This window comes from Hyperoodon ampullatus (assembly GCF_949752795.1).
Source record: "Hyperoodon ampullatus genome assembly, chromosome: 5".
In the NCBI taxonomy this organism is placed as follows: Eukaryota; Metazoa; Chordata; class Mammalia; order Artiodactyla; family Ziphiidae; genus Hyperoodon; species Hyperoodon ampullatus.
Window position 1 is genome coordinate 140483447 of NC_136918.1, and position 21413 is coordinate 140504859.

The 21413-nt window shown below is 36.5% G+C and overlaps 1 protein-coding gene across 1 annotated transcript in view; it reads right to left on the reverse strand.

Annotated features, from left to right (window-relative positions):
* Positions 1–21413, reverse strand: part of BRWD1 (bromodomain and WD repeat domain containing 1) — a 111664-nt gene that overhangs the window by 71769 nt on the left and 18482 nt on the right. The window contains exons 5-10 of the mRNA XM_079704143.1: positions 15387–15537; positions 13220–13318; positions 12716–12876; positions 11345–11566; positions 1237–1337; positions 9–79 (exon numbers count right to left, since the gene is read on the reverse strand). Of these exons, the coding sequence (XP_079560269.1) occupies positions 9–79; positions 1237–1337; positions 11345–11566; positions 12716–12876; positions 13220–13318; positions 15387–15537 (805 nt within the window). The remainder of the gene's footprint in view (positions 1–8; positions 80–1236; positions 1338–11344; positions 11567–12715; positions 12877–13219; positions 13319–15386; positions 15538–21413) is intronic.

Consider the following 21413-nt stretch of genomic DNA (forward strand, 5'->3'; position numbering starts at 1 on the left):
TATCTTACCAACACTAAAAGAAGAACAAAGCATTTGAACGCCTGGTCTAGGCTTTTCAGTGAACTTCAGGGGACGTGGACTTGAAAAGAAGATGTTTTAAAATACATTAGTTTAGCACATTGACATGGTTTAAAATATTGGTTTTAATCTAGCATATTTAAATGTTATAATCTTATTTCTAGTACCTCACAGTATACCAAATATTTCCACATATGCTGTTATAGCTGGATGGATTTCAGAGGACTGTCCAATCCCCAAACTTATACAGAACATAGTATACAGAAAGAACAAGCCTACTAACCCCCGTTCTGTAACTTAGGTGACTAAAGCTCAGACAGTGTAAGAGAATCCATTATCGAGGCCACAGAGCAGGATGTAGAACCACCGGGTGACAGCATGGTCCAACAGAAAGGGCATGCGAGCCACACGTGTAACTTTAAGTTTTTAGTAGCCACATCATAAGTATAAAGATAAAACTAGGGTTTTTTAGTAGCCACATTATAAGTAAAAAGATAAAATTAGTTTTACTTCATTTAAACCAATATATCCAAAATATCACATCAATGTTAATAAAATTTTGAGAATTTTAGGTTCTTTCTTATTAAATCTTTTAAATCTTCCAGATCATACTAGACACTAATAATACATCTCAATTTGAACAGTTTTCATTAAAAATACTTGATCTGTACTCAGATTTCATAAAACTTATAGCTGAAAAACTAAATTCAAATACTCAAGTTGTTTGAAATATGCTTAAAAGTTTTGTAATAACTGAATCATATCAGTTAAATTTAAATTAATAATTCGATTCCTCAATTGCACTAGCCACACCCGAAGTGCTCAATAGACACATGTGGCTAGCGGGCACACTGGGCAGTGCAGGGCTATGATCCAGGTCTGATTCTTAAATGATCCTGCCTAAATTTCTGCCTATGTAATTATACATTTCTAACATTTTTCAAAATGTTCACATATATACTATCACTTTTTCTTTCTCAAAAAGATGTGCCCACTAAGACAGCATGGCTATGCTCCTTTTACATATCCAACTATCTAAATCGTACAGTGTAAACAGTAGTCAATATGGCACATATGCTGTATATAACAAAAATTAAATTCAAAAGTAAAAAGGCAACCACAATACACAATTTCTCTTTATAATCAGATTTCATTTCACTAAACTAAACTGTAACAACATTAAAAAAGAAAACTTATTACACAATTAAAGTCACTTACCTGAATTTCAGGGATTCTAAATCCCACTGCCAAAAACAAACTGTCCCATCAGCACCAGTAGAGACCATGTATCTTTGAGAGCCTTTGGCCATTGGGCTAAACTAAAAAGGAATAACATTTACAATTCAGCTTCCTGAGCTGCTACTGAAGTTAAACAGTTTTTCAAAGTTAACTTCAACTAACACTTTAAGTAAAACACAAGAAATCCAAAACATAGGTGATATTATTGCAGTGAAAACTCATAACCTGTAAAAAAATGAAGTCTATCTCTAATTTCTAAATGTAATGTGATCTCAATAAATGATTATTTTCAAAACTAACAAGAATAGTCAGAAAAACTTTTACAAAGAGAAAGTAAAGATCTAGTCCTATCAATGTGAAATCTACCACAAAGCCGATTAATTAAAACTATGGGGCACAGTAGGTACACAATGACAGAATGACCAATGGAAAAATGTGAAGTCCAAACTGGACCCTAATACACAAACAAGACTTAAGATAAAGGAGCCATCTCAATCAGTTGAGGGAACAATGGACCTTAAATGCATAAATGGTAAAGGGACAACTGTGCAACAATCTGGGGAAAAATGGATCCATTCTTCAGACTGTAAAGCAGGATAAATTCCAAGTGATCAACATTTTAAATATTTAAATAACAAAACCATAAAAGTATTATAAGAAAACACAAAAATTATATCATAACTTCAGAACAGGGCTAACATTTGTGCTACACAAACAAGCTAGAGAAAGCAAGATCAATTTGGTCCAGAGACATCCTGGACCAAAGGCAGCTTTTAAGGCAGCTTAAAAGAGAAAAATATAAGGAAAACAAGAAAAACGCACTAGGCAAAGGAATAAGATGAACAAAAATACAAAAGTGAGAGGGAATGTGATATGTGATAGTTAACAGAAAGATCTATAAGACTAAGTGTTCGTTTTAGAAGTGGTATGGAAAGGGGTTAAATGGATAGAAAATCTGGACCCAATAACAGCAAGTTAAGAGGTTAACTGTACTTCTCAAGTAAAACACTGAAGGCAACCCAAAGATTTGTCTGACAGCAGTATACAATATTGATTGAAAAGGAACAGATAAAATAAAGAACCAAGAATCAATCCAATTGATCCAAGAACCTTAACTGGAGGGCAGTACCCCCTACCTTCATGAAAGAAGCAACACAACTTGCTGACTGATGAGACATTCAAGATAAAGGAGCTTAATTAAGCAAAAGGAAGACCAGTATTTCCATTAAGAGAAAAGGAAGTGTTGGGAAGAAATGGGTTGTTTTTTTTTTCCGTATGAGTTACATACTTACTTATCATTACAACATGCCAGAGAGATATAGTTTATTATCTCTGTTTCATGCTTTTTCCCAAGGTTATATACACTTTGTAAGAGAGATAGGATTTGAACCTATGACTTCTTCAGCGAAGCTTCTTCTAAGCTCCTTCTCTTCGAATATAAGAAATGAAGGGTTTTTTAAGTGATTATTTACATCTAAGTAGATATGTTTCAGAATATGGACTAACAATGAGTTTTAGAGAATATCCCATTAAAAGTAATAACTGAAATTATATTGACAATTGGATATTCTTGTTAATTAAAATGAAAACAACAAGGTAAAATTTGTAACCTTGCAAACACAGAGTACTTTAAGAATTTTAATTAAAGTTAGTTAGAACACAGGTGACTTAATATGACAGATACACAAGTCGTTTGTTGCTCTCTATTCTGTCTCACTGATGTCTTTGTCTAGCCCTGGGTTGCCACTATACTGTTTTCTCTACAGCATCTTTTAAAGCATTTTAAAATATCTAGTATGGCAAAAAGTTGAGGGTTTTTTGTTTCTTTGAGGGATTGGGGGGGGCTATTTGTGCTTATCTTTCTCTTTCTAAATGAACTTGATAACATGCCAAGTTCCATTAAAACAAAGCAACTGGGATTTCAAATGTAAATACACTGACTTTATACCATGATTTGGAGATGTGACATCTTTACAACATTGAATCTCCTGATTCAGGAGCATGGTAGACATTTTCACTTATTTAGACTATTCCCTCCCCACCACCCAAGGTTCTGTCATTATTTTTAAGACCTTTCCCCATCTCCTGGTAAGTTTATTCCTATGTGAAGCTTTTGTTGCTATTGTGAATTATGTACTTTTTTCATTATATTTGCAAACTGATTATTGATGGTTTATAAGAAAGTTTTGGTTTTAGGACATGGGTCCTATATCTATCTGTTTTACTAAGCTCTCAGCAGTTCTAATAGGTTTTAATAGAATTCACCAGGTAAATCCTCTTAAGTTTGCGTTTTAAGAGATTTTTTTTTTTTTAGTACCCAACAGGCATTTTTAACTTTTGAAGTCTTCCTTTTACTGTTTCTAAGTAACAACATTTCCTCAAATGCAGTACCGCTGACATATAGCCATGTTTTATTAACCACCCTCAAAGCTACTCATCGATGACTGTAACATGCATCTCTAAATAAAGCAAACAGTAAGACCTGCAATTTCTCGAAGTCCCTTTTGGCTCTGTGATTCTGTACTGCAATCTCACATGTCTACTTCCAAAGTCAAAATAGTTTTCCTGAAATCACACACTCTTAGTAACTGTCTAGTATATAACATGTGCCTGAGAGCATAATAACTTCTACTTTTACAACTTATTCAGTGGCAAAATAAGCAGTCTTTAATGTATGTTGATCCTCTATTTTGCTATTAAAGAATGCATTAAAGGTAGTAAGCTGTCCTATTAACTGTTAAAATGCAAATCTTTCCTGTGTGCTCACATGTGCATTCTAGACAGAGCTATTAGCATGGGGGAGTGGAGGAGGCGGTAAAATTCACACAACGTTAAATTCACCACTTAAACCATTTTAAAATGTATAATTAAGTGGCATTTGGTACATTCACAATACTCTGCAGCCATTATCATTATCTGGTCCCACAACTATTGTAAGATTAAACTGAAATCTGTCAAGGCATTTTCCATCGACTCTCTTGGCTTTTTCAAGTAGGTAATCAAACTGTTTGAAAAATGAGAATTTGGGGGACTTCCCTGGCAGTCCAGGGGTTAGGACTCCATGCTTCCACTGCAGGGGGCAGGGGTTAGATCCCTGGTCAGGGAATTAAGATCCCACATGCCATACGGCACGGCCAAAAAAAAGAAAATGAGAATTTTTTTCTCTTTCTTTCCAATATTTATACATTTTTGTTTTTTCTTGCTTAGTAGTACTTGCTAATGTTGAACAGTTGCAGTGATAGTATAGTGTTTGTTCATTTTCCCCAAATGTCACTTCGCAATATTTCAAATCTGCATAAAAGTTGCAAGAATAGTACAATGAACACTCACATACCAGTCACCAAGATTCACCAATCGTTAATATTTTGCCACACTTGCCCCTGGCTATTGGATGGACTTGAGAACCATCTGAATCTAAGGTGCAGACGTCATGACACTTCAACACTAAAATCCTCAGCATGTATCTCTTAAGAACAATGATATTCTCCTACATAATACATTTATAAGACTCAAGACATTTAATATACAATTAATATTGAAATTTCCCCCAATTTCTCAGATGTCCATTATAGGTTTTCTTTTTTTTCTCCCTCTCTTAAAGACAGGATCCAAATCACATATTTATATTTGTCACATTTTTTACTTTCCTTATAAAATAGTTCTCCCACCTTTTGTCTTTTTGAAACTAAGCTTTTGAAGGATATAGACTGCTTTCATAAACTGTTAATTTGGATTTGTCTGACTGCTTCCTCATGTGATTCAGGTTAAACATTTCTGACAGAAATACTAACAGGTAGAGAAAGAATTTTAACTACAGATTCAATGCATTTTATAGTTACAGGTCTATTCAGATTTTATTTCTTTCTATGCCAGTCTTAAGTGTTTTTCTGATATTTACCTATTTCACTTTTTCAAATTTTCCATATAAAACTTTTAAAATATACTTTTTAGTGTCTGAAGGTTCTACAGTGATTCCCTTTTCCAAATATGATAATAGTTATTGATGATATTTCTATGTTGATCCTAGATTAATCTCAGTCTTACACCATTTTTAGTATTTCATTCAAAGAACTTCTGGCTTTGTTGATACTCTTTACTGTTATGCTTATTTTTTCCATCCTTAATTGTTTCCTGTTCTTTTTCTAACTTTCTGAGAAATACATCTAATCACTGAATTTCGGCCTTTTCTTTAATACACGCATTGAGGGCTATAAACTTCCCTTTCAGCACCGCTTCAGCTGGGTATTAATTATCTACTGTTGTATAACAAAGTATCCCAAAACTTAGCTACTGGAAACAACAGTAAATGTTCATTATTTCACAGTCTCTAAGGGTCAAGAATTCAGGAACAGCTTTAGCAGGGTGGTTCTGGCTCAGGGTCTCCTGAGGTTGAAGTCAAGATGTCAGCCAAGGCTTAAATGAGGATGGAGGACATGCTTCCAGAAAGGCCGACTCACATGGCTAAGGCAGGAGACTCCAATTATTCACCATGAAGACCTTTCCATAGGGCTGTCTGAGTGTCCTGTCGAAATGACACAGCAGGCATCTCTCAAGACAAGTGAGTCAAGAGAATAAGACAGACGTTTCCATTCAAGTCAAGAGAATAAGATAGTGACTCCCACTGTCTTATAACCTTTCACTATCAAGCAGTGGAAGTCACCCTACATCACTTTCCCAGTATCCTATAGGTTACACAGGTCAACCCTATTCAACAAGGAGACTACCAATGGGTAACAGTATGAGGAGGCAAGAATCACTGGGCTCCATCTTGGTGGCTGGCTACCAAACTCTATATCCCACAAGTTATAATTATAATATTTTCATTATTAATCAGTTCAAAATATTCTCAAATTTTTATTGTGATTTCATCTTTGATGCATGGGTTACATAAAAGTGTATTGCTTAATTTATAAAAGTGAGGATTATTCTATTAATTCTCGCTGCTAGTAATTTCCAGCTTACTATTGGAGAATATACTTAGGATTATTTTCAGTATTTTCAAATTTATTGAGAACTTAGTTTAAGGGTTGGAATGTGGACAATATTTATATAATAATCCACTTATGACTGAAAAGAAATGATGCAAATATAATATGCAGTGTTCTAATGTGTCATACAGATCAAGCTTATTATTTACATTGTTCAAATCTATATTCTTAATGACACAGATGGTTCTTCCAACTACTGAAAGAGACAGAGATGTGCTTATTGCCCATTAATATTATGGAGGTCTATTTTTCCCCATATGTTCTATTTTTGCTTAATGTATTTTGAGGCTGTGTTACTGAACACATACAAATTCAGAACTCTTCTTCCTTCCTAAACATTTAATCATTATAAATTATCCCTCTTTATCTCTAAAATTGGTATTTGCCTTAATGCCTTTTTATCTAATAATATTAGTATGCTATACCAGCCTTCTTATGGTTAATTTTTGGGTAATTGTTTCCATCCTTTACTTTTTTTTTTACATCCAGACTCCCTATACCCTTATATTGAAGGTGAGGTTTTTCAATTATGTCTGAAATCTTTCTCTCTTATCTGGACCATTTAATGCATTTACAAGTAATCTATGATTACAATGCCATTTAATGATATCCTAGTATCATCTCAGTACTTTTCCCACACTTCTTTTTCTTTCTTTTCTTGTCTTTTTATATTTCCCCCTCTATTAAGCTTAGTAGTTATATATTCTCTTGCTAGTCTTATAATTATTTTAGAGATTACAAAATGCAAAGATCTAACAATACTAAAGTTATCTCCTCCCTATATACAAGCTATTACTACTATTAGTTTAATTCCATACATAATTTAAAACCCTAAGACATTACATTTGTTGCATGAAGTCAATGTTTATTTCCATTTGCTCACACACATTTTTTTTTTAATTCTTCATTCTTTCTTACTCCAAGCCTGGGATCACATTCCTTCTCTGCCTAATGGATACTATTTCGAATTCCCTTTAGTGCTGTTCCATCACTAAGAAACTCTCAATTTGTCTGAAAACGTGTTTATTGTAGTTCAATGGTATTTTCAGTAGGTTCAGAATTCATGACTGGCAGTCATTTCCTATTAACACTTTAAGAAGAGGACTCCTGGGCTTCCCTGGTGGCGCAGCGGTTGAGAGTTCGCCTGCCGATGCAGGGGACACGGGTTCGTGCCCTGGTCCGGGAAGATCCCACATGCCGCAGAGCGGCTGGGCCTGTGAGCCATGGCCGCTGAGCCTGTGCGTCCGGAGCCTGTGCTCCGCAACGTGAGAGGCCACAACGGTGAGAGGCCCATGTACCACAAAAAAAAAAAAAAAAGAAGAGTACTCCTTGGTCTATCAACTTCCACTGCTTCTACTGAGAAGCTAGCCGTCAGTTTTATTCCTTCTTTATTTTCCCCTCTGGTTACTTAAGATTTCTCTTTGTCTTTGGTTTTAAAGCTTTTACTGTAATGTTTAGTAGTTGTAGTTGTCTGTATATTTATTCTGCCCAGGATCCTTCGTGTTTCTTCAATCTGTGGCTTTATTTCTTTAGCGTATTTCACAAAATTCTCAGTTATTATCACTACAAACATAGCTTTTGCTTCATTCTCTCCTCTTCTTCAGGAATTCCAATTACACATATGGTATATATGTATGTATACACATGTGGAATCTTTTCAGCATTTCCTGTCTATTTCTTAATCTCTTTCAGTACATTCCAAACTCTTCCCTCTGTGCTTCCATCTATTTATTTTCTTCTGACCTCATTTCCAGCTCATTAATTCTCTCTTTGATTTCTTCAGTTGCATCTAATCTGCTGCTAAAACCATCCATTGAATTATTAAATTCAGTTATATGTTTAAATTCTAGAATTTCCTTTTTACTAACTTCTAGTTCTCTGATGAAATTTGCATATTTATTATGAATTTATTATGCATACATACTTCCAAGATATATCCTCCCCAACCCTACAAGTCTGTCAAAATTTCTGCTAAGCTTCTCAGCCACCTCCTGTGAAACTGGCATATGCCTTCAAACTCAAGTTCCTCTCCCTGGGCTTTCCTTATCTCCTGTATCTTGGTCCCATAATTTCTCATTATATTAGTACTTCAGATACTTTTTTCACGCTCGTCCAGCTGTTCTAGTTGCCAGCTCTGCATTATGTCTTTTACTCCTGAAAAATGTTCACTTGATCCTCTCAGACAGACAAAAGGTTCTACGTCTAACCCAGTTAAGTCTAATGCTAACATTTTTGAGAATGTAAATTATATTAAGTGACACTGTATACTGCTACCCATGAGAAAGGTGTGTGCTAAAATACCGAAAGTGATTATTTCTAGATGGCAAGATTATGGAAGTTTTTAATTTTATCTGCTATTAACTACTGTCAATTTTTTTGCAAACAATATTACTTACATATCTTTTTTTAATAAATAAAAAGAAAACCTTTACTAAAATTTAAAATGGTTTATACATGCCAGTAACAACAAGGCAAAACACATGAAAAAGATTAATAACTAAAATCATGCATTTGCTTGACTTTGAACTTCAGAGTAACCACTAGCAAGCACAGATAAGCCTTCTGATGTATAAAAACCTATCACCACCCAAATAGTTTTTTGATATATTCAGTAGGTAGTAAACACATGTGGGCCCCCATTACCAAAAGAATGAGGCTTTCAGTGAAGACCAGAGCTCCCCTTTCACACTGAAGAATTCCCTAATGGTTTTAAGACAGACACCCTCAAAAAGTATTATAAATGTTCTTATTTGCTGTTATGTTGCCTATAAGTTCATATCAAATAACAAAATTTAAAAAAATTTTTAACCTGTGGAACACAGCTAGGACTTGAATTAACTTTTAACCTATGAAATCCTCTAGAGAACAATATACTCCTTGCCAAAAAATAAACAGGCAAATCAAAATTTTGCTTACATTTTCAAAGTAAAACACAGCCCCAATTATAGTTGTCAGCCTTCAAAAATAAGTCTGCAGTCTTTATTCTTCAAGAATATTGACCACAGGAGTTGAGAAAAGTCACTTTTATCACAGAACTTCACACCAAATCTACTTATAGATCACTTAACATATACCCTAGGTAAATTCACATATGAAAATGAAACCACTCTGCTTGTCTTACTCAAACTCAAATCAGAGGCACCAACATGTCTTAAAAGGCCTTACAAATCATTATCTACTAACAAAATGTAATTTAAAAAAAAAAAAAAAAAAAGACCGAGCAGCACCATTCTCAGTACTAATGGATCTAAGGCGACTGCAGAGACCACCAGACATTCAATGCCTGGAAGAGCATACCTCAAGGTAAGCAAGCCTCTCGATCAATGATCCTGAAAGTGTAGTCCCTAAAGGAGGAGCAGGACTTCCCTGGTGGCACAGTGGTTAAGAATCCGCCTGCCAATGCAGGGGACACGGGGTCGAGCCCTGGCCCGGGAAGATCCCACATGCCACGGAGCAACTAAGCCTGTGCACCACAACTACTGAGCTTGCACTCTAGAGCCTGTGTGCCACAACTACTGAAGCCCGTGTACCTAGAGCCCGTGCTCCGCAACAAAAGGAGCAACCGCAATGAGAAGCCCACGCACCACAACAAAGAGCAGACCCCACTCGCTGCGACTAGAGAAAGCCTGCACACAACAACAAAGACCCAACGCAGCTAAAATTAAATCAATCAATCAATCAATAATAAAAGATACAATGAAATGAAATTTAAAAAATAATAATAATAAATAAAGGAGGAGCAGAAGCAGCACTTGGGAACTTGTTATGAAGGCAAATTCTCAGGCCCCGCCTCCAACATTCTGAATCAAACAAAATTTCTGGCACTGGGGCCTAGCAATCTGTGGTTTTTTTGGGTTTTTTGTCTTTTTTGTTTTTATATAAATTTATTTATTTATATTTGTTTTTATTTTTGGCTGCGTTGGGTCTTCATTGCTGCATGCGGGCTTTCTCTAGTTGCGGAGAGCGGGGGCTACTCTTCGTTGCGGTGCATGGGCTTTCATCGTCGTGGCTTCTCTTGTTGCAGAGCACGGGCTCCAGAGCGCAGGCTCAGTAGTTGTGGTGCACAGGCTTAGTTGCTCCGCGGCATGTGGGATCTTCCCAGACCAGGGATCAAACCCATGTCCCCTGCATTGGCAGGCGGATTCTTAACTACTGTGCCACCAGGAAAGCCCTGCAATCTGTGTTTTAAAGGCCTCCAAGTGATTCTCATGCACATTAGATAAAACTACTGCTCTGGATCCAACAACCAACTTACAAGAAATACAAAGAAACATGTTATCTACTCCACAAGGAAGCAAATGGTACCCAAACTGTGGGAACTCTATAGATAAACCCAACTTCCGCAACAAAGAAACTTCAAGTGGTTATAAAAAAAAAATTGGACAAGACTGTGCAATTGTTTTAAAATTCTTTTAATCTATAGCAATTGTAAGGTACAGGCTTTGTCTGATTCCTAATTCAAACAAACTAAACAAAATAATGCTATTTATGAAACAACTGGAAATTTGAACATCAACAAACAAGTGTGATGATAATGTTTTTAATAAAACACAGTATGTCTTTTAGGAAGACATACTGAAGTTTTTACAGAAGAAATGATATGAAATCTAGGATTTGCTTTGGGTACAAGGTGAAATGGCTGAAGAAGAATTGGTCTAAGGTGATGGGCACATAGGGGTTCATCATACTATTCTGTCTACTGTGTATGTGGTTCAAAATTAACATCCCCAATGAAAGAAAAAAATTAATATATTTCAGCAAATTTAGTCCACTTATCAAAATCCACAAGTCTTAAATTGATGATTTTTCTCCTTTAACACCATGAGTGTGTAATGACACTCATTCAGTTCAACTATAAACCTTAAGGAAACAGTAAGTCATCCATCAAGCCTTCACATAAAACTATTAACTGCATTATCTATTTGTTACATCACCGTTCTAAGATTCATGGAACTATGATTAATTATATTTCTCTTCATTACTAAATTTAAAATAGAGCATATAACTACTAAGCATCTTACTAGTTCTCATCTCCAAAGAAAAAGAGTTTTAAAGGAAAAGGAGATAATACACAAATGTGCACACTAAAGTTGGTTTACCTGTAAAGATGTAATTGACCCCGTGTGTCCTTGGAGCACAGCAACTGGAGCACAAGTTCTCAAGCACCACACTCTAATTATTTTATCACAGCTCCCTGCAGCAATCATTGTATTCTCATAGTTTACTGCCATATCTGAAATTTCTGCAGAATGACCTCTTAATGTGGATAATAGGCGGCCATTGTGTGTTGACCAAATCTTCACCAAACAATCGTCTGAACCCTGAGAAAAAATACACCCAAAATAAAGTGTTAATACAGCAAGTCTTTTTTATCATTTAAAAAAATACCATTTACATGTCACTCAAATTAAGTGTCTATAACTCCTCCTCTTTCCAACTGTAGAATATTCTGCAAATTATGAATCTTACAGCCAAGAACACTTACAACAGTTTTTTTCTGACAGCCGAGAACACTTATAATAGTTTTTTCTTCAAATCAAATAATAAAGATACCTCGAAGTTTTCGTTTCTATGGCTTAGACCTATTATAAATACTATTTTCCCCAAATTCTCTGCCATGTAATAAGCCCAACTGAAAGTTCATGGCTCACCCATTTCAATTAACAATGGTTAAATGTTCGTTTAGCTCACAACAAGCTAAATAATTTGATAAGTGTTCGTTAAGACTGATCTATGTTTCACAAGTTGATTAAGTGGCAATTCCAAAAACAAAAAATAATGGGACTAGAACACTCATTTTAAATAACTAAGCAACAGAGTCTCAAATGTATAGTACCAGCAAGTATCCATCCATTCAGCAAATATTTCAGTATCTACTCTGAGTCTCAACAACTGAAAAATGAAATTTAAACTTCTTACCCACCTTAATTTTCCCTTAAAACATTAAAATGGTAAATTAAATTCCAAATATTTACATAGTTTTACAATTATAAAATAATCTTTCAGTGTTAATCAATTTCCCTAGATGATGATTAATCAATGTGAATATGAATCACCTGTAGAGATTTGGATTTTGGGGGTAAGGGGGTCTTTTTGATTAATGTAGAGGGTTTTTGGGGATTGTTTTTGGTTAATACATACTATAACCTAATTCAGTAGGTCTAGAATGGACTGGAGGGGAAGTATTAGGAATGCATATTTTTAAGCATCCTTGATGATCATGCTCAAGAACCACTGCTCTAAATCACTGTATCACAAAAAACACACAAGGCCTGATTATCTGCATCTGAATCACTTGAGATATTGAATAAAAATGTAAATTCATGGGCCCCACACCAGACCTACTGAGTCAAAATTCCTGACAAAGAGGAAAGATAGAATCTACATGTTTTATAAGATTTTCTAGATAATTCTGAGGCACACTAAAGTGCTCCAGATGATACCAAATTGAGTTTAAAATGTTAACTCACTGTAAAGATTCTATGTCCTGTCCTATCAAATGCTACACAGTAAACAGCAGATAGATGTCCGAGAATCCTTCTGTGCATTTTTATATGCTGATACATAGTTCCTGGAAATGCTGTGCTAAAAGTGGAACACCCTGTGAGTTGTTTTCCTCGATGTATCTCCACTAGGAAATAAAAACAATGAAAGTGATTAAGGGGGAGCCAATATGTAAAAAGCTAAGAAAACCTCCAAAACAATTTCTAGAGGGTCACAAAAATCAATGTTCGAGAAATCCTAAAGACGAAGTTTCTTCCCAATTCTCTTCTACTATAAGCACTAATACAGACTTCTTATTAAAATAAGATTGTTTTCATTGACTTTTATTACTTTTAGTAATAATTTTAGGAAAACCATAAATCTGAAACAACATTACCAGTACTACCTTTTAAGTTTTAATATAGCAGTTACAAAGTTGGTCAAGAAATTAAAAAATGGTTTTGGGCCTCTGAAAAGTCAACCTCACTTACCAAGATTTGGTGGGGAACCATAATTCACCGGCATTTCAGGAGGTCTTCCTCTATGAAGAGCAGCAAAGGCAGAGCCCTTCCAAACTGTGTGCCTGCAGTCTTTAAAATGAATTTTAGATACACATAAAATCTTGAAAGTTAACCCCAAGAAAGATTTTATAGAATACTTACGTATATTGTAATAAACTGTTTATTCAAAGGTTTACCAACTAATATACTTTAACAGAAAAGCCCTAGAGGTTTATTAGACTATTTCTGAAGGAAAAAAAAAAATTTAAGACATCTCAGATACAACAACAACAACTAACATTTGTGTAGCACTTTACAATTTACAAAGTGCTTTCCACATACATTATCTCATTGAATCCTCACAACAACCCTGTGAGGTAGGTATCATTGCCAATTTACAAGTGAGGTAACTGAGGCTCAAAGGTTCCAGGACCTTTAAAGAGATCCACTGCAAATGATTAGTCAAGATGGACCATAAAACCAGATCTTTCGACTCCAAGTCCCACTCAATGCCAAACAGGTTTTTATTTTTCATTGCAGAATTATACCATACAATTATTCATGATAAAGGTCTTAATCACAACTGATCCAACTTTCCAAAACCAGAAATTTCTGTAAGGAAAATTTTAATTTTTTTGGTTTATATGAAAATCCTGACTTAATTAACTTACTGAAATGTCACTGAGTTTTAAAACTAATGATGGCCAATATTACCATGATTTTAATCTCCTTAGAAAGTACTGACAAAATTAAATGGCTTTCCTCTTGTTTTAGGATCATAGATAATTCTTTACAAAAGAGCATATGTAGGATCTTTGAGTCTGAACACTAATTCTCAAGTCCTATCCCTCTTAGCAAATATACTAAGAAAAACTGTCTACCCCCTCTATAGGAGATAGCAGCAGAACACAGATTATGCTGTGCTAGAAATGTGCTTCTTCACAACTGAAAGAGGAAGGTAAGAAAGGCATCATATAAACCCTCTACTGAGCCTCGGGTGCCCCAAACTAACAGGCATATCATGTGTTACATGAATGAATTCATCACCACTATCATTATCCAAGAGCAGTTACAAGGCATCCTCTTGTGTCACTAGTACAAAACAGAGAAATATGGTCCCTACCCTAGGACAGCTTGCTGAAGTTTCTTCTAAGGTCTGCCAGTTCTAAAGCAGTGCTCATCACAAAACGACATAGAGCTTGACACAAGTAAAGAAAACAGGAAAACAGGCTACCCAGGCAACTACTATATAACAACCTAAAACAGAATAATTACAAGGTGAATAGGGACACAGAAAAAGGAAGAATATGAACAGTTTCCTGATTCAAGCCACAGTGTGGCATGACCACAGAGCACTGAGAAACAACTAAAGCTGACAAACCAGTCTGGCATGGAACCAAGAGGAAGGGTTGTTCTTTCTCAGTCAAACTTTATACTGGTGGAGCATCTAAGAGGCAGCATCACATCAGCAACAGATCTTAAAAATAATCATGAGGGATGAACTTGTCGTATACTCAGGATCAGAAGAGCCAACATTCTTGCCCATTAGCAGTCAAGCCACGTTGTATACAAAGATCATATCACATACATATACTGAGTCTAAGTAATTTATACCAAGCTAACAGAAAAAGAACAGCAATTCCAAACATTTTGCTACCACATAATTTCGCAAAAAAATTAAACTGGTGAAAAAGAACCATGCATTTGTACATTTTTGGTGCTCATTTTCAAACTGCTACCGAATTTAGAAAATCATTTCCCCTTATAAAAGGGCTTCAGAATCTAAATATCAAATGAAATACTTCTAGCATTTAAAGAGTTTATTAGACACATACAATTACATTCAATGAAGTTATAAGTGAGCTACAAAATGGAAAAATAAGAACTCACATTGATAAAACCTCAAACACATCTCAGAATAAATTCAAGCTTTTAAGCTTAACATCTATACCTTTATCATTTTTTTAAATGCAGAAGGACCCATTAAACACTGATGTAATAAAATTCAACGTCTATGCTAAACGCAGAGAATTTTATAGTCCACAGCATGGTTTTTAGTTACATATCACCTTTCTTCCACAATGCTTACATTACTTCACAATTATAATAATTATTAAGCTAATAATACAAAGCAGAACACTTCTTCAAATTAAGGTACCTTTTGCTGTACGTAGCAAAGACTGCCTTCCTGCACCAAGTAAAGAAGTGACTCTTGAAATACTGGGTGGAATTTCTTTATCCAACATGGGACCGATGCGCTGGCAGATTTGCAACAGATGATCAGGAGCCACATGCTTATTGGACAAGACCTGATTGGAGAGCAAGTTTCAAAAACAACATTTTTTACAAGAGTTTCAAAAAATATTAAATACTTAGGGATAAGTCTGATAAAACGTGAAAAACATGTACAAGGAAAACTACAAAACACTGCTGAGAGAAATTAAAGAATGAAATAAGCAGTAAATTAATCTATAGATTCAAAGCCATCCCAATCAAAATCCCAGTAGGCTTTTTTTGTAGAAATTGACAATTTTATTCTAAAATGTATATGCAAATGGCTTAGAAAAGTCAAAGCAGCTTTGAAAAAGAACAAAGTTGAGGGCTAACAATACCTGATTTCAGGACTTGTTATATAAGAACAACTGATTTTTGGCAAAGGTACAAAAAAAAGATAATCTTTTCAACAAATGGTGCCAGAACAAGTGAATACCCATTTGCCAAAAAATAATTATAGTATTAACTTTAATCTATACATCACACAATAAATAAAAATTATCTCAAGACAGATCATAGATTTAAATGTATCATCTAAAACCAAAAAATTTATAAAACAAAACATAGGAGAAACTCTTTATGACCTGATGTTAGGCAAAGATTTCTAAAATGACACCAAAAGCATAATCCACAAAAGAACAAATAGATAAAGTAGACTTCAGCAAAGCTAACAACTTCTGTTTTTTCAAAAGGTATTGTTAAGGGAATGAAAAGACAACCACAGACTGAAAGGAAATACTGGCAAAGGATACATCTGATAAAGGACTTGTATCCAGAATATATAAAGAACTATCAACACTATTTTAAAAAACCTAATTTTTAAGAATGATTTGACTAGACACTTCACCAAAGAAGACATACAGATGGCAACCAGACACATGAAAAGATGCTCAACATCACGAGTAACTGATGGAACACAAATTAAAATCATAATAAGATATCACTACACACCTACTAGAATAGCTAAAATTAAAGACTGACCAGACCAAGGTCGGTAAGAATGTAGAGAAACTGCTGGTGGAAATGTAAAACAGAACAATCACTGTGGAAAACAATGGGGTAGCATTTTTAATAGTAACACATACATTACCATATTATCTAGCTATAATACTCCTAGGTGTTTACCCAAGAAAAGTGAAAGCACACATCCACATAAAGGTTTGTATGTGAATATTCTTGAACAGCTTTCTTTTTAACAGCCCCAAAGTGAACACAATCCAAATGTCCATTAACAGGTGAATGCCTACACACATTACTGTGTGTCTGTACAAAGGAATACTATTCAGCAATAAAAAAATTTAATAACACACGACGTGGATCAATCTCAAAATAATTATGCTGAAAGAAACCAGAAAAAAGAGCACATGCTATATGATTTCATTTATATAAAACTCCAGAAAAGGCAAATTAATATATAGTTACAGAAAGCAGGTCACAAGTAACTGGGGGCTGGTAGATAAGCAGGAAGAATTATAAAGAAGAGGAAACTTTTGGGTGTAATAGGTATGTTCACTATCTTCACTGAGGTGTTGCATCACGGTACATGTAACACATCTAAATTTATCAACCTGAACACTTTATGTTCAGTTTATTATGTCAATTATACCTCAAAAAAATAAAAGAATACCAAAGGGACTTCCCTGGTAGCACAGTGGTTAAGAATCCGCCTGCCAGTGCAGGAGACATGGGTTGGAGCCCTGGTCCGGGAGGATCCCACATGCCACGGAGCAACTAAGCCCGTGCACCACAACTACTGAGCCTGTGCTCTAGAGCCCACGAGCCACAACTACTGAAGCCCACGTGCCTAGAGCCCGTGCACTGCAACGAAGAGTAGCCCCCACTTGCCACAACTAGAGAAAGCCTGCACGCAGCAAGGAAGACCCAACACAGCCAAAAATAATTTAAAAAAAAAAAAGAATACAAAAGATTGGAACTTCCCTGGTGGCACAGTGGTTAAGATCACACGCTCCCAATGCAGGGTGCCTGGGTTCGATCCCTGGTCAGGGAACTAGATCCCACATGCATGCTGCAACTAAGAGTTCACATGCCACAACTAAGGACCCCACGTGATGCAACTAAGGAGCCAGTGAGCCTCAACTAAGGAGCCAGCAAGCCGCAACTAAGAAGCCTGCAAGCCACAACTAAGGAGCCCGTCTGCCACAACTAAGGCCCAGCACAACCAAAACAAACAAACAAATAAATAAAAAGACTCAAGAATCTACCATCAAAAAAAAAAAAACGAATACAAGGGATACTGTGTAAGTTTAACTCATGAATACACCTAATGTTACCTGATATGAATGTACCTGGCATAAACTTTAATGCTTCATCTCTAGGGTTTCTCAATCGTGATGCTACCAGCATTGAGGAAGTTCTGACAAAACATCACTGCATAGGACTGTCCCCACATTCAGGACACACAGTATCTCTGGCTCCCTTCCATTAATGCCAACAATATTCCCCACGCCATTCTGACACCAACAATGCCCCACACATTTTCAAACTCCCTGAGAAACACTGCTACAAAGAAAATTTGAAACCGAGTTCTAGATCTTACTTTTGGTTCTGAATCATGAATTCAAATGTAAAATAGAACTGGATTCAATATAAAGTTTTTGTTCATAAGCCCTGGTGACATCTTCAACTTTCCAACCTGACTTATGTTTCCCACCATGACAGATATTCCAAGACAAAACTCAAAAGATATATCAAAGCTCAGATAGACCTCAAAGAAGTATTTAATATTAATTGGCACTCTGTGCTTCAAAAGTGTCAGTACGTAAAAGTCCAAAAACTGGTGTAAATAATTAGCTCATCATAAGAGTAGAGAGGAAGATAGGAGGAACTAGAAGTTAATTCCAACAGGATCAAGAAAATCACAGGGCTTCCCTGGTGGTGCAGTGGTTGGGAGTCCGCCTGCCGATGCAGGGGACACGGGTTCGTGCCCTGGTCCGGGAAGATCCCACATGCTGCAGAGTGGCTGGGCCCGTGAGCCGTGGCCGCTGAGCCTGTGCGTCTGGAGCCTGTGCTCCGCAACAGGAGAGGCCACAACAGTGAGAGGCCCTCATACCACAAAAAAAAAAAAAAAAAAAAAAGAAAATCACAGATCTAAGAACTTGTCAGTAATGCAAATCTGAAAACAAAAACCCAACTAAAGTAACTCTACTGACTGACCTAAACAACATAACTAAAAGGATTAAATATTTAAGAGAAAATGACTTTGGATAATGGCAACGTGACTTCTGTAAGGTGGAAAATCATTCTAATAGTTTTCTTTCAGATTTCCACTATTCAGGTGGATAGAGAACTTTTAATTATATAACTGACTTTAAGTTTTGAGGTTACACAACCAACTCTATCTGAAAATGGAGACTTGTAGTCTTTTTTTGCGGTACGCGGGCCTCTCCCGTTGCGGAGCACAGGCTCCGGATGCACAGGCTCAGCGGCCATGGCTCACGGGCCTAGCCGCTCCGCGGCATGTGGGATCCTCCCGGACCGGGGCACGAACCCGTGTCCCCTGCATCGGCAGGCGGACTCTCAACCACTGCACCACCAGAGAAGCCCTGGAGACTTGTTTTTAAAGATCAACTGTAAAAGATATGGATGAAAAGAAATTCTCCAGATAAAAAAGATATGGATAGAAAATTTTAAACAGATTGTTTCTCACTGCTAGATATTTCATCTCTTACATGATATGGAAGGAGGACTTTACAAACATGCAATAAAAGATTGCCAGTACTGAAAAAGCAATAAAACTGATCATTAAATTAAAAGAAGGCTTCGGGCTTCCCTGGTGGCACAGTGGTTGAGAGTCCGCATGCCAATGCAGGGGACACGGGTTCATGCCCCGGTCTGGGAAGATCCCACATGCCGCAGAGCGGCTAGGCCCGTGAGACATGGCCGCTGAGCCGGCACGTCCGGAGCCTGTGCTCCACAATGGGAGAGGCCACAACAGTGAGAGGCCCGCGTACCACAAAAAAAAAAAAGACACATGCACCCCAATGTTCACTGCAGCACTATTTACAATAGCCAGGTCATGGAAGCAACCTAAATGTCCATCGATAGACAAAGAAGATGTGGTACATATATACAATGGAATATTACTCAGCCATAAAAAGGAACGAAACTGGGTCATTTGTAGAGACATGGATGAATCCAGAGACTGTCATACAGAGTGAAGTCAGAAAGAGAAAAACCAGTATCATACATTAACACATATATGTGGAACCTAGAAAAGTGGTACAGATGAACTGGTTTGCAGGGCAGAAGGTGACACACAGAAGTAGAGAACAAACATAGGGACACCAAGGGGCGAAAGCGGCAGGGGGTGGGGGTGGCGGGATGAACTGGGCAATTGGGATTGACATGTATACACTGATGTGTATAAAATGGATGGCTAATAAGAACCTGCTGTATAAAAAAAATAAAATTCCAAAATTCCAAAAAAATAAATAAATAACTGGAACGTTATGGGGGAAAGTAGTTTTTTCTGTAAAGTTTGGGATGCTATAATCTAATCAGGATCTAGAATGAATATTTAATATCTTTAATATGTACCTGTCTCATCTTTAGCTTTCCCTCAAATTATTTTAAGCTACACCTAGAATTCCTGCAACGGAAAACGTGTAAGTAAACTACCATATCATAATTCCTATAACAATGAAAAGTACAGTATAACAATGAAACATAAGAAGTGACAGAAAGCACTGCCATTTACAAAAAAAAAAAAATTTGGTGTCTTCCTTGCTTAAGAAATTCCCCCCAGCTTCTGATGAGACAGACGTTCTTCTTTATTTAAAAAGTGCAAGTTTAGGGACTTCCCTGCTGGTCCAGTGGTTAAGACTCCATGCTCCCAAGACAGGGGGCCCAGGTTCGATCCCTGGTTGGGGAATTAGATACCACATGCATGCCACGACTAAGAGTCCACATGCCCCAACTAAAGATCCCGCATGTCGCAACTCAGTCATGGCGCAGCCAAAATAATTTTTAAAATTTTTTTAATAAATAGATAAATAAATAGTGCAAGTTTAGTAGTCAATGGCGGAATAGTCCTACATAAATAAGAGGAAAAAGGAGCTTAACAGTATATACAAAAGGACCTAGGCAGAGAAATGTTCTAGTGCTGGCATGAAGATCCTTCATTTAAAAGCATTTCAATGTATTTTAATTCAAAAAAGTTAACCAGTTTTAGCTTCCCAGAGCAGTGATTGCTTGCTTAGCCAACACTGAAGTCAGCATTAAGAGCATTTTCCAGGCAAGCCTCACTTCACTGAGATGGTTGGTGGGTGACTTTGTTACAGACATTCAGATTGGTGGACATGCTTTTATGATTTGTAAGATTGCGCAGCACATGAAAATAGGCTTGCTGAATACTTCATTTGCTGCAAAGCAGTGGCTTAAGTAATAATAAAGATATGTAATGGTGTCTTACAAGTCTGTAGATGGAATCGATGCATGATCTAATGGTGTCATTAAAGAGCGTGTCTCTCTGCTTGGGCAGCCTTGACATTTTGGCTTTTCCCCCTCAGACTCTTAGTTTTTACGTTGCTGGATAGTTTTTGCAGCTCTTGCCATCATACCCTGGAAATGCTGCAAGGGAAGGATTCTTTCTTCCTGGGACTATTTTATTAGGGAGGAGAATTTTTACGGGAACGGTCCCCTGCCTCAGGAGATTTCTTCTCAGTTTCATTGCCCAGACACATCCTTAGTTAGCATTTCTGTGCAATCTATTAATATTTTCTTCCTCCCTTAGCAAAACAATAACCCCTGTTTCTAGACCATATAAGCTTTTCCAACTTACAAACTATTCAGGAGAAAAAAACCCTAAAACTTCTGATATTCTTTTTTTGTTTCTTTGGCCAACACGCAGCTTGTGAAATCTTAGTTCCCCAACCAGTGATCAAACCCGGGC